General features: G+C 40.5%; 1 protein-coding gene across 4 annotated transcripts in view; it reads left to right on the forward strand.

Moving 5' to 3' along the window:
• tead1b (TEA domain family member 1b) overlaps window positions 1–14,897 on the forward strand; it is a 70,903-nt gene that overhangs the window by 46,382 nt on the left and 9,624 nt on the right. For 2 of the 4 annotated variants that reach the window (XR_013962212.1, XM_080730666.1), the window contains exons 4-9: window positions 2,292–2,356; window positions 6,792–7,007; window positions 12,152–12,163; window positions 13,417–13,548; window positions 14,265–14,314; window positions 14,687–14,748. Coding sequence is in view for 3 of the 4 variants with exons in the window: in XM_080730666.1 (XP_080586792.1) it covers window positions 2,292–2,356; window positions 6,792–7,007; window positions 12,152–12,163; window positions 13,417–13,548; window positions 14,265–14,314; window positions 14,687–14,748 (537 nt within the window). In the remaining variant the exon portion in view is untranslated. The remainder of the gene's footprint in view (window positions 1–2,291; window positions 2,357–6,791; window positions 7,008–12,151; window positions 12,164–13,416; window positions 13,549–14,264; window positions 14,315–14,686; window positions 14,749–14,897) is intronic. The other 2 variants (XM_080730668.1, XM_080730667.1) reach the window with 2 other exon arrangements.

The following is a 14,897-nucleotide window of genomic DNA, read 5'->3' on the forward strand; positions in this document are numbered from 1 at the left end:
GTCTCGTGTTCCCGTGTGACTTGCGTGTGCCCAATATGTAGATTAAAGGGGTATTTCACTTTAAAACTAGGGTAATTTTAACATATATATGGCTTTTGTGTGCAACCCAGACAAACATCCAGTATATAGATTTTTGATATTCACTTGATCAGACACGCCCCCCTCCCATATTAGTCCATTGAACTTCAAATTCCATTTTAACCATGCCCATTGAAAACACCTACTTCTGATGAATGCTATTTTCTACTATCTTTGAAAAGTGTAAAATAGGTCTTAAGTGATTAACATGACATGCATTTCTTGGTCAAGCAAGAACTGTAGATAAATGGATGTGTCACCACAATCTTTTTTCTATGGACATTGATTTTTTTCCCCCTTATTTAAATAATTGCCCTTTTTAGTGGAATACATATTTTGGAAAGTCCCATCATGGCTTCCAGATAACGTTTTGCTTCAGCAGAGAGAGGAAGTGAGAAGCGGAGAGTGGGGATGGATGGAGCGAGGAGGGGGAGATTTGGAGAGAAGCGGAGACCCCGGTCTCTCCCTCCCTCCCTCCCCTTTGACAAGTGTTAAGTGGCAGTAATTCAAGCTGCATTTACTCCGACCGGCCCAGCCTTTAATTTGGCACACCTGACCAGAGTGCAATCCCCGGCCGCACAGCAGGCGGAGGCTTCAGCCTGTCTGCCTTCGTGTGACCATTACACAAACAACAGGAAGGCTGCACATCACTCTGCCTTGTTCAGGGGCGTCACAAGGGGGGGGGGGGGGGGGGGGGGACGATACTTTAGCTATTGAAAAATAGCAGATATACAAGCTCACGAGTGCCGCGCTGCGAGCTTGTAGATCTGCTATTTTTGAAAAGTCGTGGAAAATGTGTGCAAATCTTTGAGTATATGTATTTTTAAGCACATTTGTAACTCAAATGTTGCTTCTGGGGGGTCCCTGGAACTAAATATTTTGAGATGGGGGGTCTGTGGCCCAATACATATAATTTTGGGGGTCCTTCAAAAAACCTTAGAAGGATTTGAAAGATTTGCACAAATGTTCATGTTTTTTTTTTCTCCAAAAATAGCAGATCTACAATCTCGCAGTGAGCTTGTATATCTGCTATTTGTCAATGGTTAAAGCACATAATAGCGTGTAATAATGCGTTCCCAGTCTAAATAGGTTAAACCCCCTCCCCCTATGAAGAACATTCAGGGGGGGGGCCCCGCAGTGAATCCTTGTACCCAAGGCCAAAAATTTGGTGCGACACCGCTGGCCTTGTTATAGGGCCAGCGGATCCGTCATCGAGACAGCCACCTCTGCTATGCTTATTGTTCAGTTTACTGATATGTACTGTGTCATTACATTACGTACATAATGCTGGAAGCACTGCTAATAGCCTGTGTAAACCCTCATACAGTGTACTTTGTTTCCTGACTAAAATGTAAGAGTAGTGGCCCTTTAATTGATTATGATGTGAAAGTAGAAAAAAAGGAAAGGAAAAAACCTTTCATTATGTTGAGGTGCATTACATTGAGGCTTAAAGCAGATCCATGGCAGTGGTTGGATACAGCTGGACTCATAATTAGAGTGCGTCTTTACCTATAATTTGTGTAATAGTTTGGGGTTGGCGGCATGTTATTACCATATGAAAAGGCTAAGCAGGGGTCATTGTGCATTGCTGCATCAATTAGAGCAGAGCAGTGGGCAGAAGAATGTTTGGAGCCGCTGTTAATTAGAAATTTCGACAAAGCTATGCTTTAATTATAAATTAGTGAGAGCAGCACTGTTTTAAAACGAATATATTTCCGTCGCCATTAGTTTCTGTAACAGTATGAAGGTCTAGGTCTGTTTCCTTTCATAGCATAGTCTTTGAAGAGAATGGGACTAAATTAAATTAATTTGAAAGGCTGTATTGATGCGAGGCTTTTTCATGCTAATGTAACATGGTGTTCTCACAAGAACATTAATCTGGTGTGCTCATTTGTTAAGATGCACCAGCCTGCTATGATATGCATGAACTTGTAACATGAATTGTGAAAATCGAACTTCATATAGTATAATAAAATATAATGATACATTGTTAATAAAATAGCAAGTGTTGATTCCTGATTCCTGATCTATGCAAGTACTTTAGACCCTACTTTTTTGATCATTCATTAGTGTCTAGGACTTGCTATCCCGTCAGTTTTATTAATGATTGTTGGGGAGCCTACAGTGAGTATGAACAGCATTCCATTATGAATATGCATGTGGCATGGTATGAGGAAGATAATAATAATTAATACGTTTTTCTGTTCATGCAGGTCGAAATGAGCTGATAGCCAGATACATCAAACTTCGGACAGGGAAGACGAGGACTCGAAAGCAGGTAAGGCAATAGGAGGAATGTCTAAATCAGGGGTCTTCAACGTTTTCAGGCCAAGGACCCCTTAGCTGAGAGAGAGATAGGGACCCCCTCTACATATTGTATAAATGTGTGATGCAGATTTGTATCGATTTCATAGATAGACTCATAGACTTGTTTGACAGCACTGTCATCAGTCTATGTTGGATTTGTGTTAATTAATTTTTTCAGACATTTAACAACTTCAATTGTCGATAGTTAGTAAACTTGAGCTTTCACTTTGTACATGGTCTGCTCTTTTTTACCTCTACGCCAAACCATAGCTGCGAGTCGTTGAGAGCTTGTAGATCTGCTGTTTTTGGTTAAAAGTTCTCCTGAATTGTCAATTTAAAAGAATTATCCTATCACACAAATATTTGGTGGCCCCCCTGTAGTAACTTTGAGGACCCCCGAGGGGTCCCGGACCCTCTGTTGAAGTCCCTTGGTCTAAATGACATGAACAGCCTATCGTGTAAAACAAAACAAAAACTAAAGAAAAGTTACATGAATATGTTAAAATCTGAATGTTTTTGACTTGAATATCGCCGCTGTCGGACAGAACCCTTGTATAAAGTATAAAAGTATTACTTTTAAGGAAATGGAAAAAATATGTTTGTTCCAAAGGATCCAGTGTAGCTATTATTAGTATGTGGTTACAAGCTTTTGTTAATACTTTTCTTTGGTTCAATATGTATAAAACCCACCAGAGAGAACGAACCACTTTCAACCTGGCTTCCCTATTTTGGGTTTGACTACAATCTCACAATGCGTTTTGATCTTGTAGACCAGTACAGCTATTTTTGCTTCTTTAGCTTGACACTGTCATACAATGCTGTATAAAATAGGGCTTTCATTTATGAGAAAAATAAAAAATGAACATAAAAAGAAGAAATATGTCGATACAAGGTTTCTGTCCGACAGTGACGATAAGTTACATGAATATCATATTGAAAGCTGAATACTGTATATTATGACTGCTGCTTATACTGCTGCAAAAGTCAAGCGACACTATTTAGAGAACATGCTTATACTGTGAGCATGCGCATACACACACACACACACACACACGCACGCACGCACGCACACATGCACGGCCGCACGCACACACCTGCACTTTAGATTACCTTAGATTACCTTTGGTCTGTTATTTGTGAAATAAAGGTACTAAAATGGTACGAAACAATAAAATAAAATGTTGGATGCAATCATGTAAGCGGCAACACAACAATTGCTGCTATGTACTGTAGTACATGAAAGTCAAGGTCACACACACACACACACACACACACACACACACACACACACACACACACACACACACACACACACACACTGCAGTGTTTCCCCTACATGCATTTCCCTGTGGCGGCCGTGGCCCCTTGATTTTTAGGAAATGTATATTGCTTTGTGAGCTTGTGGGTGCGACCGGCGTGCGACGAATGAATTGGGCCACCCGTGTTCTCCTGCTCTCCTGGGTCTATGGGTCTCCTGTGAAACGGCTCCCCCTAGAGTAACAGCTTTCAAAGGGTCACAAAGATGTCAGTAACTAGAACACTGCAGGTCTTAGCCATAGAGTATATATATATACCAGTAAGACTCCCTAATCGGGAGATAAGCGACCGTCAGGTCACAGTATACACAAAGAGGCCTGTAAGAGAGTGGCTAGCCCCGCCCCCAGCTATTCATCTCAATGCAAGTGCTCATTGGCGTTTTGAAGCATGCGGAAGTAGCTGAATCCAGGTGCATTGTGGGGGAATTGGATCATCTGGATGATCCAATTTTTCTTAGGTCGACGAACGTCTTATGTCACGACCATCACGAACGTCAAACGACGTCCGTTGAACCCCATAGCAGACCCAGCAGACCCCAGCGGCGCGCTCTTTTGCTCATGCATGTATTTTTCACCACGCCTGCAGTTCCAGCTTTGGCCACCTAGCCCTGGGTTCTGGGTGCTTGGTCTTAGCGAGCCTGCGGCGCCGGATCGCTAGAATGTGTTTTGCTAGTGTGGTACTTGTCCGACTTTATTCCATCCATCCATCCATCCATCTTCCAGGGCCTCCTAGATAAACTTTTTTTTGCGGCGCTACTCCTCCCACAGTTTTTACGGCACGCACTTGGGCCATATGTCAAATCGACCGCTTCATAGGGAATCGATTCTTTGCATTTTGCTAAGAGATACGTTATATAGTTTAATTTATATAAATGTATTTGTGAATACATTTTCTCCATTGACTTTAATTAAAAATTATAAACTTTTCCCAAATATGGAGATGACTGACATCATAGATGTCTGACATCATAGACCACATGAGACTGACATTGTATGTCTATATATGGGCATTCCAAGATATGGGCTTAATATTGATGACATCATGGATCTCCATATGGGCATAAAAGGGACAAGGACGGAATGGTTAACACCGCTGACAAATTCAAAAATAAACTTTTCCCAAATATGGAGATGACTGACATCATAGATGTTATAGGTGTCATAGACCACTTAATATTGATGACATCATGGATCTCCATATATGGGCATAAAAGTACAAGGACGGAATGGTTAGCACCGCTCGAATAGGGACAAGGCTGACAGATACAGAGACATATATATGCAAGTGTGACTCGCCTCAAGGCAACCACACTTGCCATTTCCAATTGCATCTTTCTAGTTTTGTCATAGCGTTTTCAACGTGCGCAGTGAATACCACCCTGTAGGAATGTCCGATTCTTCGTCCAAATCACCTGTTGCCTACAATGAGGAGAAACTGACCCACTCTGTCGCTGACTTCATTTGGGAGAAAAAGAAAGCGATCAGTGTTGTGTTACTGAAACAATATCTGATAGACAGACATAAACAAGGACTTCAGCTGTTGTGGTTGTAAATAGCCATTAGCTACAGTAATGTTTTTGATAATCGGCACCTTGCCATACACTGTGTGTAGCCTATATGCCTATTTGTTCTGGTGTGTTTCTGTGGCGTGGCCACTGTGTGTGTGTGCCTATGTTATGGTTTAGGCTATTTGATTTGTCTCCACAGCGCGTGAAGGTAAAGGGAAAGTATCGTTCTTGATTGTGTTGTGAGCAAAATGAGGAGCCCAACCCACCACAGTTACAACTCTATCTTAGGGGAAACACTGCACACACGCGCGCGCGCGCACACACGCACGAGCGTGCGCGCGCACACACACACACACACACACACACACACACACACACACACAGAAATAATCTGCGTGGGGTAGCTGGGAAAATGAGCTTATCCAACACCCATGACCCCTTCCAAAACTGAGAGTTGCAATATAATCAAAGCATTACCTTCTTCTTACTTATCATTGAGCAGCTGTGACGATTAATTCCCAATACGGCTGCAGACTCATGGCAATGATAAACGCGAAACAAAGTGACATTTGATAACTTTGTGTGCACCTACCAGAAAGGACATGTCTCTGTGATTCTCCCTCTCAATACAGAATAGTCACAGCTGTTTTCCCACATACATTCAACAGAGTGCTATTGTAGTTGGTTGACGTGTACAGGTATGTGACCATGACATTTTCTTTTAACAATATATCTATTAGATTTTATTGCAACAGTTAACATTACATTACTTTTTTTATTATACAAAAGACAAAAACAAAGAAAACAATGACATGACAGAACAGCACAAAATCACACAAAAGAACAACAACATCAGCCATTTATGCAAGGATATGTGACAATGACATTTAAATATAGCTATTTATGTAAGGACAATAATAGAGATTTTAAAGACAATTTCACTACTTTCAAAGACCTTAGCTGCAGAGGCCATTGGATTGTGGTGATCTGCACGGGTCTTTGCCAATTACCCACTTTACTCACACATACATATGTACTGTACACACACACACGCACGCGCACTCAAGCTTCTTCACAACATGGGTGTGATTTGGTTGATTGATACCACTACAGATAATGAATCCACTCCAAAGAAATGAAAATACACAATATCCCATCATGTAGGGCGAAGGAACACACACATTACTTCCCTTCTGCCATTTGCACTGATTAATATTTCATACAAGAACATGAAATGTTTTTGGACTATATGGATGTTCAAGGCAAACTTGGCCAGTGAAATGCCTTACCCAGATCCCCCAAAGAATACTAGACTGGCCAATTTTCATTCAGTACACAGCAGATCACATCTGCGCTCTGTTAATGTGTGCTAAAGGGGCCTGCATCCTCCTTAATCAGTTCACTTAAGTGACAACAACAGACAGTGTAATGCTTTGTTGGCTGTAAGCTTGATGTGTGGCTTGGAGAGATGCTTCAATAGTAGGGCTTATCTCCCGCAAGTGTTTTCAACACCGATGTGTAATCCACTTTGTGCTCTTTGGTTTTCTTGTTTTTTCCTTTTCTTTTCTTTTTCGTAATGAAGGTGTCTAGTCACATACAGGTCTTAGCAAGAAAGAAAGTTCGAGAAATCCAAGCAGCCATTAAGGTACGTTTGGCTTTGCCCAGTTGCAGGGGGGTTTTCATTGCCATGGTTACAGGCTGTTCCTTTGTTTTCCTCCCCTCCCCTACCCCGCAGGTGTCTAGTCACATTCAGGTTCTTGCCAGAAGGAAATCTCGTGAGTTTCATTCCAAGCTAAAGGTATGCGCTTTTCTGCTTTTGGGCTTGTGGTTGCTGTGCGTCTTACTTCCTGTTTCCCATGGTGACAGAGTGAATGCCTGGTGCTCTGATTCCCTTAACCCAGTCCGAGACCCACTGCTAGTCGTAGTTGGCTTCTAATGTCTAACCTCCCTTTTTTACTGCACAGTCAAAAGCTTGTGACCTTGTTTCTTGTTTTTATTTACATGCAGCCTTCCAAAAAATTCCTTTGCTATATATATATATATATATATATGGTGTCATTACATTCATGATTTGAACCTGATGCAATTTCGTCATAAAAATAATAATGTTTTGTATCTAATATTTCAAAGCAAATGGTGATTTCAGTCATTTTTACGCGTTACTAAATGTCTTAATCAAAGGTTGGTACTGTATGTTATGTGGGGAAGCATGCTGGCAACATGCATTGGCTGTGGGTGAATGGCTAAAAGCTAGTTCAGAGTTCAGCAGTTTGCTTACACCTCTTATCAAGCTATATCGTAAAGGTGGTGTCAAGACGCATGCCGAATGGGTCAATATTAAAATAAGTGGAGTTTTATGCCTCTGCTTCATCCTCTCTCCGTCCGCCCTATCAACAGCATTTAGAGTTCCAAATGGGGAGGGTGGCTGCGAAGCTGGCTGTTTCTGAAAGGCTGTGTCTCTGCTCTGTTGTTCTAGTCTTGCTTTGTAATCGGTTGACACATTGACTTGGCTGTCAGTTGCATTCATTCCTCCTCTTTCAGATGCAGTCATCTCCCAACATTCTCCTGTCAATGATCGTTTGACTGCTAGAAAAATATGTTTAAATCTCACCAGAATGATATGAATGAGACAAAACTATTGCAAAGAAAGTACTCTACATTGAGATGTAGTTAAGGCATTTAAAGCAGGTAAAGCTTGTACTAAGGAGGTCACATGTCCATATGGCATTTACAAGGAAACAACTATACAGTACGTTTTGACTTGAACACTTTCCTTTTACTCCCAGTATCAGTGGGGATTTCTTGTATGTGTTTATGTGTTTGTGCGTGCGTGCGTGCGTGCGTGCGTCCATGAATGCTTTCAATGTCACGACTCACAAGCAGCTGTTTGAGTGAAAACAGATGAGATAAATGGTCTATTCTCATCTAAAGCAAGGACAATTCCGTGGTAAATCGTTTTTTTACCTTGTATACTTGTTAATCAGTCTCCAAAAAACTGGTCAAGGTGTTTTTTTTATCCAAAAAAGCATTATTGTCCATTTCAGCCGAGCCGCGACAAGCTTATACAGCCCACAACGGCAGCAACAGAGCGATTCGGAAGTCACGCGAGACTCATTTTATGTCCAATTCACAAGGATGACGTAAGCCTGGAGTGCAATGTTATTGCCACGGCTCTAGTGTGTGTATTTAAGGGGTTGAAAAGGTGGATTTTAAAGCGATGGAAATGGAAATAAGCAGTTTTGCGTAATGTCCACTGCTGCCGTTGTAAGGTTGTCGCAGCTCAGCCGAAATGGACAATAATGCTTTCTTGAATAAAAAAAAAACAGCTCGACCATTTATTTGGAGAATAACAATTAAACAAGGTAAAAAAGTGATTTACCACGGAATTCTCCTTTAAGGTTTAATGGATACATGATTTATTAAAGATTAGCTCATAGCATAGTGTTTCAAAAGTACAAAAAGTTGACGTAGCAATGGTTTTTGAGTAGAAGATAACTTTAAAGGCACAAACTTTCACCTGGCACAAAACGGTGCAAAGCACAGCACAAGTGTCATTGCTAGACAACCAATGAAGTTGTCGTCTTTGTCATCTCTCTCTCCCTGTTTCCTGTCCATCACCACTATACACTATAAATAAAGGCAGAACATACTCAAAAAATATCTTAAAAAAAGGGTTAGGTAATATAATACTTGTTTGCAGATGCTAGTAAATAATTTATGCTAAAGGACCTTTCATCTTAGAATAATACTGTGAACACTTCTGGTTTTCTTTCTCTGCTCAACATACAGTAACAGGCCATCAGTATCCATTTAGGGACTCCGCTGGAGCCTGCAGCATCCCTGGCATAGCTAGTCAAAATAAAGAACCTCACTAAGAGAATGATCATGTGATTATTAACTTGATATGTCAAGATCTCACATAGATGAGGACTCATTTCAGGAAAGCTGTGATTCTGAACTGCATGCCCAAATATGCATGTGCAATTGAGGGGTGGTGCACCTACTGTTTGCACTTGATGTATTTTGTGGGCTGCAAGCTATTGTTTCTGCCATCTTCTGACATTATTCTATCACTTTCTGCATTGTGCGGCCGTTCTTTTGATGCCAGAAGTGGGAATACACACCTTCATACCAGTTTCTTCAGCATATGTGTTTGCTTCTTCAACTTAAGTTGCCATCCTGTATATGGCAATGTTCCAGATGCAGATGCACCTCGCTCTTAATCACATACAGTAAACTTCGTTGACCAGAGTAATCCATGGATCTGTACTCATGCATCTGTGGTATTTTTCCCCTCTACACTAAATATATTACCAGAAAATTCTACAAACTCACAATGTTTTTGCTGAATGGTTGCTCCAGAATAGGTATGCTAGGGTTCATGTGGTTAAAGGGAATGAGAGATGGCACTCTGATTTGTTTAATCCATGTTAAGCCCCAAACACACCCATGACTAATTTGGAGACTAATTCCAACCCTTTTGTGACTTGTGCCCTACTTTGCGCCCAGATTAAGTGCTGTTTACAGTTTTTTTTTTTGCAATCACTTGGATGCATTTCCTGAAACTTTAATCTCTTTCCCAAAACTCTAAGGAATCCCAGGACAGTAAAATCCTTCCTCACAACACTATACCACCTGTGCAAAAGAATCTATAGCAATCAAAATTATAACCAAGTCAGTCAGTGTTGCACGTTCTTATCATGGCTTAAACCCTGACGCTCAAAATGCTGATTATTTGCATAAAAACTGGACTGTGGACATACTGTTGCTGTCGATGTAATTCAATTATTAATAAAGGTATCATCATTTTATACTCTTTAATCTATAATATTATTTCTTTATTTGTCTATTTATTTAGTTATTTTCACTGCTGCACAACCAACCACCCAGTACAGACAGGTTCAGCTTGACTGTCATTGGGCATAGTACATTCTTTCCTCCCTGCCTAAAGGTGAACACACACCGGACGCGGGCGGCTGCGCAGTGGCGCGTCGCAGTATTGACGCCCGTGAAGTGGCGAGCGTTAACACCAACAGGATGCGGCGTGGTGCCGTGCGGCGCATCCATTTCCCCTGGTGGAGAAAAACATTTTCACTGTGCGGCACCGCTTAGAAATATATCGGCGCAGCAGGCGAGGCGGCAGCCGACGCCGGTGTGGGTTAGTTTATTGAAAATAATGGGGGTGTATGTTTTGACATGCCGCCTCCGCATCAGGTGTGTGTTTCCCTTTAGCTTTAGCTTTTATATATGTTTTTGAGTAATTTGTTCACAATCCTCTCATGTGGGATGGAGTTCAGTTCTTCATTTCTCTTCAGTTGTGTGAAGGGAAGTTACTTACTCCTAAGAACATTATTTTAGAGGTTCAATAAATGCATTCAAGCAATTAAAAAACACTGTAACTAACACAATTTGAATTGAACACGTCCCATATGTGCTTGTGCTATGTACTTTATACCTTGTGCCATAGTTCATTTAAATAGGACCTTAAAAGTACAAATTGTATAATATTAATAGTTATTGTGTGGAAAATAAATTTAAGAGAATGTCTAGTAGATATCATTTACTGTAAGTGTTGAGTGGAACGAATTGTACCTTTTAAAAAGCATTAATTCATTTGATTGGGCTTTTAAATTGTGAGAGGTTGAACTTGAAATATAGCAGCAAAAGATGATGAGTTAAATTGTGTACAGTTACTGGTCAAACTAAAACTAGTTTAGCATTCAGTCACATTGGGTGTTGGTAGGCGGTTGCTGTGGTGTAATAGGTAGTGGTTGCCAGGGCATTGATAGGGCAAAACAGGTGGCTGGTGTGGTGCATCAGGCAGTTGCTAGGACAACACCAGTGAAGGACAAGGGGGTATCTAACTGTATAATAAGTGGTTCAAAAGTAATTATCTATCATCCAATTAGGAAAGGGGTGAGGCTAAGATTGTACCAGTGTAGTAACTGATAAAACAACAATATGATGAAAGAACAAACAAGCTATACAATATACAGTAAATTAAGGTGATCAGGAAAGGGCAAAGAAGGGAGCAAGAAAGAAGGATGGAAGGAATATATAGATAAGGAAGAAGGAAGGATGAAAAAGCGAGAAGGAAATAGCCTAAAGGAAGGAAACAATGATATGTTGTAAAAACTTTGGGTACATGTTGATAGAACCAGCATACCAATAGCATAAAGAAGTTGAGTTGTAAAACATAAAGGGAGCTGAACCCCATAGCTGAGACAATTACACTGTATGAATCACCAGGCCATTAAGATTGTGATAAAATGTGTAGTGTAAAAATGTTGGGTCCAAACAGTTAACAAAAAGGTGTGAAAGGTTTTCTCATTCTGTCTGGCAATTAGAGACTGAGAGTATTGTAAACCCTGAAGAGTTTGATAGAGCAGTTTCTGTGGTCCAGCGGTTAGAGTGTATGCTTCATCACCAAAACGTCGTGAGTTCAAACCCTGTCGGCTCTCTATGTCAAATACTAACAGCGTTTGAATGCATTACAAATTCAATTAGTTGCTGTGGTCCAGGTAGGGTACTGTTCCCAGAACCAAGAAATTGTGATTTTAAACCCTGCTGGCTGCCATCATTTTTCACTACTTTCGCCAGCCGCTAATGGCTAAATGTAGCCGTTTAAATGACGTTGAAACAACGCCTGGTTTATGTCTTGATGTTGAAAAAACATTAAATTTTAAACCTAGAAAAGACCGGTTTTAGCCTGAATGTCCGGTTTAGGCTAGAATGTGATCTGAATGCGATTTATACCTCAAATTGCTCAGTGGGATAGTAAAGAGCAAGAATAACATTGCTGGGCTTGGCAAGTCCACTAATGATTGTTATTAAGTTTCTGAGACAATATTGTTTGTTGTGTACAGCCCAGAATATTATAGGGCTGAAACTAAAATCGAGAGACAGCACATTTAGACTAAAACCTTCTTTCTTTGTATTTAGGTTACCAGCATGGTAAGTATTTATCTATCTATACATTTATTTTGCTTGTGCTCCTGGCTCTGCTTTAACCAGACAGCACTGTTTCTGGTTTAGCGTCATGCTTCTGCCATAGTGACAGACACCCAGCTGCTGCCCATTATGTGCCCAGTTTGTGACCATCTCTGTGTGTCATCATACTGTCGTCATACTGTAACTTAATCCCACTTACCAGTGACTGTTGCTAGCATGCTTGCCTTCGCTTCTGCCGCCAATCTGCCTCAGGGTCACCATTGCAATAGGGATGGTCCAAGTGAGCACATGACCTCTACATGCATTGTATTGAGCAGCGGCTTGTTCGACTTTTTATTATTACATTTACACACACGTCCAAGAAGGCATGACTGTGGTTCAAATACATTGTCGCTGTCGGGCAGAAACCTTGTACTCCATATTTTACCTTTTTATATTTTTCATAAATTAATTCCTTATTTTATACTTTGTCATTATGATTGTACATGTAGAGAAAATAGATGATTTACTCTATTTTCTCTATAAAACATTTAAAAAAAGAAAGTCTTCACTTATGACGACATGCCCAAAATATGGACACCAGTTTGGAAATTGGTTATAAGTCTGTCTGTGGGTTTTCTACATTTTTAACCAATGAACCCCCCCCCCCCCCCCCCCCCCCCCTTCTTTCCTCTTTTTTTTTTTTTTTTTAATTTCTGAAAAGTAATAGTTTTGGACATACAAGGTATTCCGCTCCACAGCAACCATACAACTATTCCATATAATGAAACTCATGTTGGACTATTTTGACAGAACACATTCAAACATATGTACTTAATTGAAAAGCTCCTCTCATCCAAGGATGAATGAGCGCTGCAAAAACGCTCACAGCCTTGATCTAAGAGCTGCTGAAGGAGCTTTTATTGAAAGCAACTTCCAGAAACATGTCACTGTTCCAATATACGTGGGAGCTGGTGTTGGTGGTGCAATAGTCAACAAGAAATAACTTTATTTTAAGTGCATACCTGCACTAACCATTGTGTATTGAAATTCAATATTCATTGTTCGGCACATTCCTTCTTTGAAAATACACTTAAATTGCTTTGGCAACAATGTCTCTTTTAAACTGCTTGCTGTTAATTGTCATGGGAGAGAGGTCGGCAGGGCTTTGAATGTGTTGTTAAGAGTGTGGCGGTGTTACTTGTGCATCATTCCACCCCGCCCCACCCCATATCTCCTTTCTGAGTGCCGAGCCTTTTGTGACTGTGCTGTTAAAGGATCAGACCGTGAAGGACAAAGCCCTCCAGAGCATGGCCTCCATGTCCTCAGCTCAGATCGTCTCTGCCACAGCAATTCACAACAAACTGGGCTTGCCAGGCATCCCGCGCTCGGCCTTTCCTGGAGCAGGGGTAAGAGCCCCACCGGCAAACCTATTATTGATCCACCCCAGGGACGTGCTGGGCCCCTGATTCAGCCCGGGAAAAAGAGTTGGAGAGGCCCTCATTTTTTTTAAGTTATTTTTCGTTGTCCAAAACCGTTTGTTTTTATTTATCATTTTAAAAATGATTTAAACTAGTGAAAACAGCCGATCTACAAGCACACAACGCCTCGCACCGCGAGGCGTTGTGTGCTTGTAGATCTGCTGTTTTCACTACTTTTGTGCAACAGCCTTGTATGATAAAGCAGGGCTTTGCTTTGCGAAAAAATGTATAAATTTGAAATTTGGAGATATGAGAGGTTTCCGCCCGACAGTGACGATTTACTTTGTTGGCCGCACAGCCCCCAAAATGGAACGAAGGCCGACATTTTATTTTAATTATTTTCCTAATGGCCGGCCGTTCGGGAGTTGTCCCGCTTTTCCCAATGGCCAGCACGTCTCTGATCCACCCTGACCGGCTGCCACTGGGCCAACAGCATTGTACACCCTGGCCAAATCGCATTACACACCACAGCTTTGCACAACTGCACCTATCAGATAAGCAAGATCAAAAGGAATGGTTGTCATGATAACTACCGTACATAATATATAACCAAGACCCATTTTGATCTCTGATTCGTAACAGCTGTGCAGAATAATTGGACGCATCGTTTATTTGTTTGTGTATTTACGTATAAAATTCTCTAGTTTTGGCAGGGTATGATCTCGACCGGTCAGCCAGGATCATCACATCAAGAGTGAGTATAATACTGTCCTCAATACAAAAAAAAAAAAAAAAAAAAAACTAATAAGACAAAGAGTCAATACCTCTGTCTTATTAGTCACTGTCATTAATTACTTACTGGTTTGGTTATGTGTATATATATATATATATATATATATATATATATATATATATATATATATATATATATATATATATATACATACAGGTATATATATATATATATATATATATATATATATAATGGGAGTAGTTGAATAATTAGGCTCAATAAAACGTACTTTAAGAAGTCTTATTTTTCAGTACTGTAGGTCAAAACTAATCTGTGTGGTACATTATGAGCTTTGGGTTTTTACTGATGATCCTCTATACTTCTCTGTTTCAGTATTAAGCCTTTCGCACAGCAAGCATATCCTATCCAGCCAGCAGTCACAACAGCCATTTCAAGTGAGATTATTACCATATTTAACCATTGATGGAAAAGAATGCACGTTCTTACACCCAAGCTTTTTATTTTGTGGTTATAGGGCTTAAAGGGGAGAACCACCCATTTTCAACATTGAACTATGTCATTAATATACCTTTGAGTTGAACTG

The sequence above is a fragment of the Nannobrachium achirus genome, assembly GCF_963921795.1.
Source record: "Nannobrachium achirus genome assembly, chromosome: 7".
NCBI lineage: Eukaryota > Metazoa > Chordata > Actinopteri > Myctophiformes > Myctophidae > Nannobrachium > Nannobrachium achirus.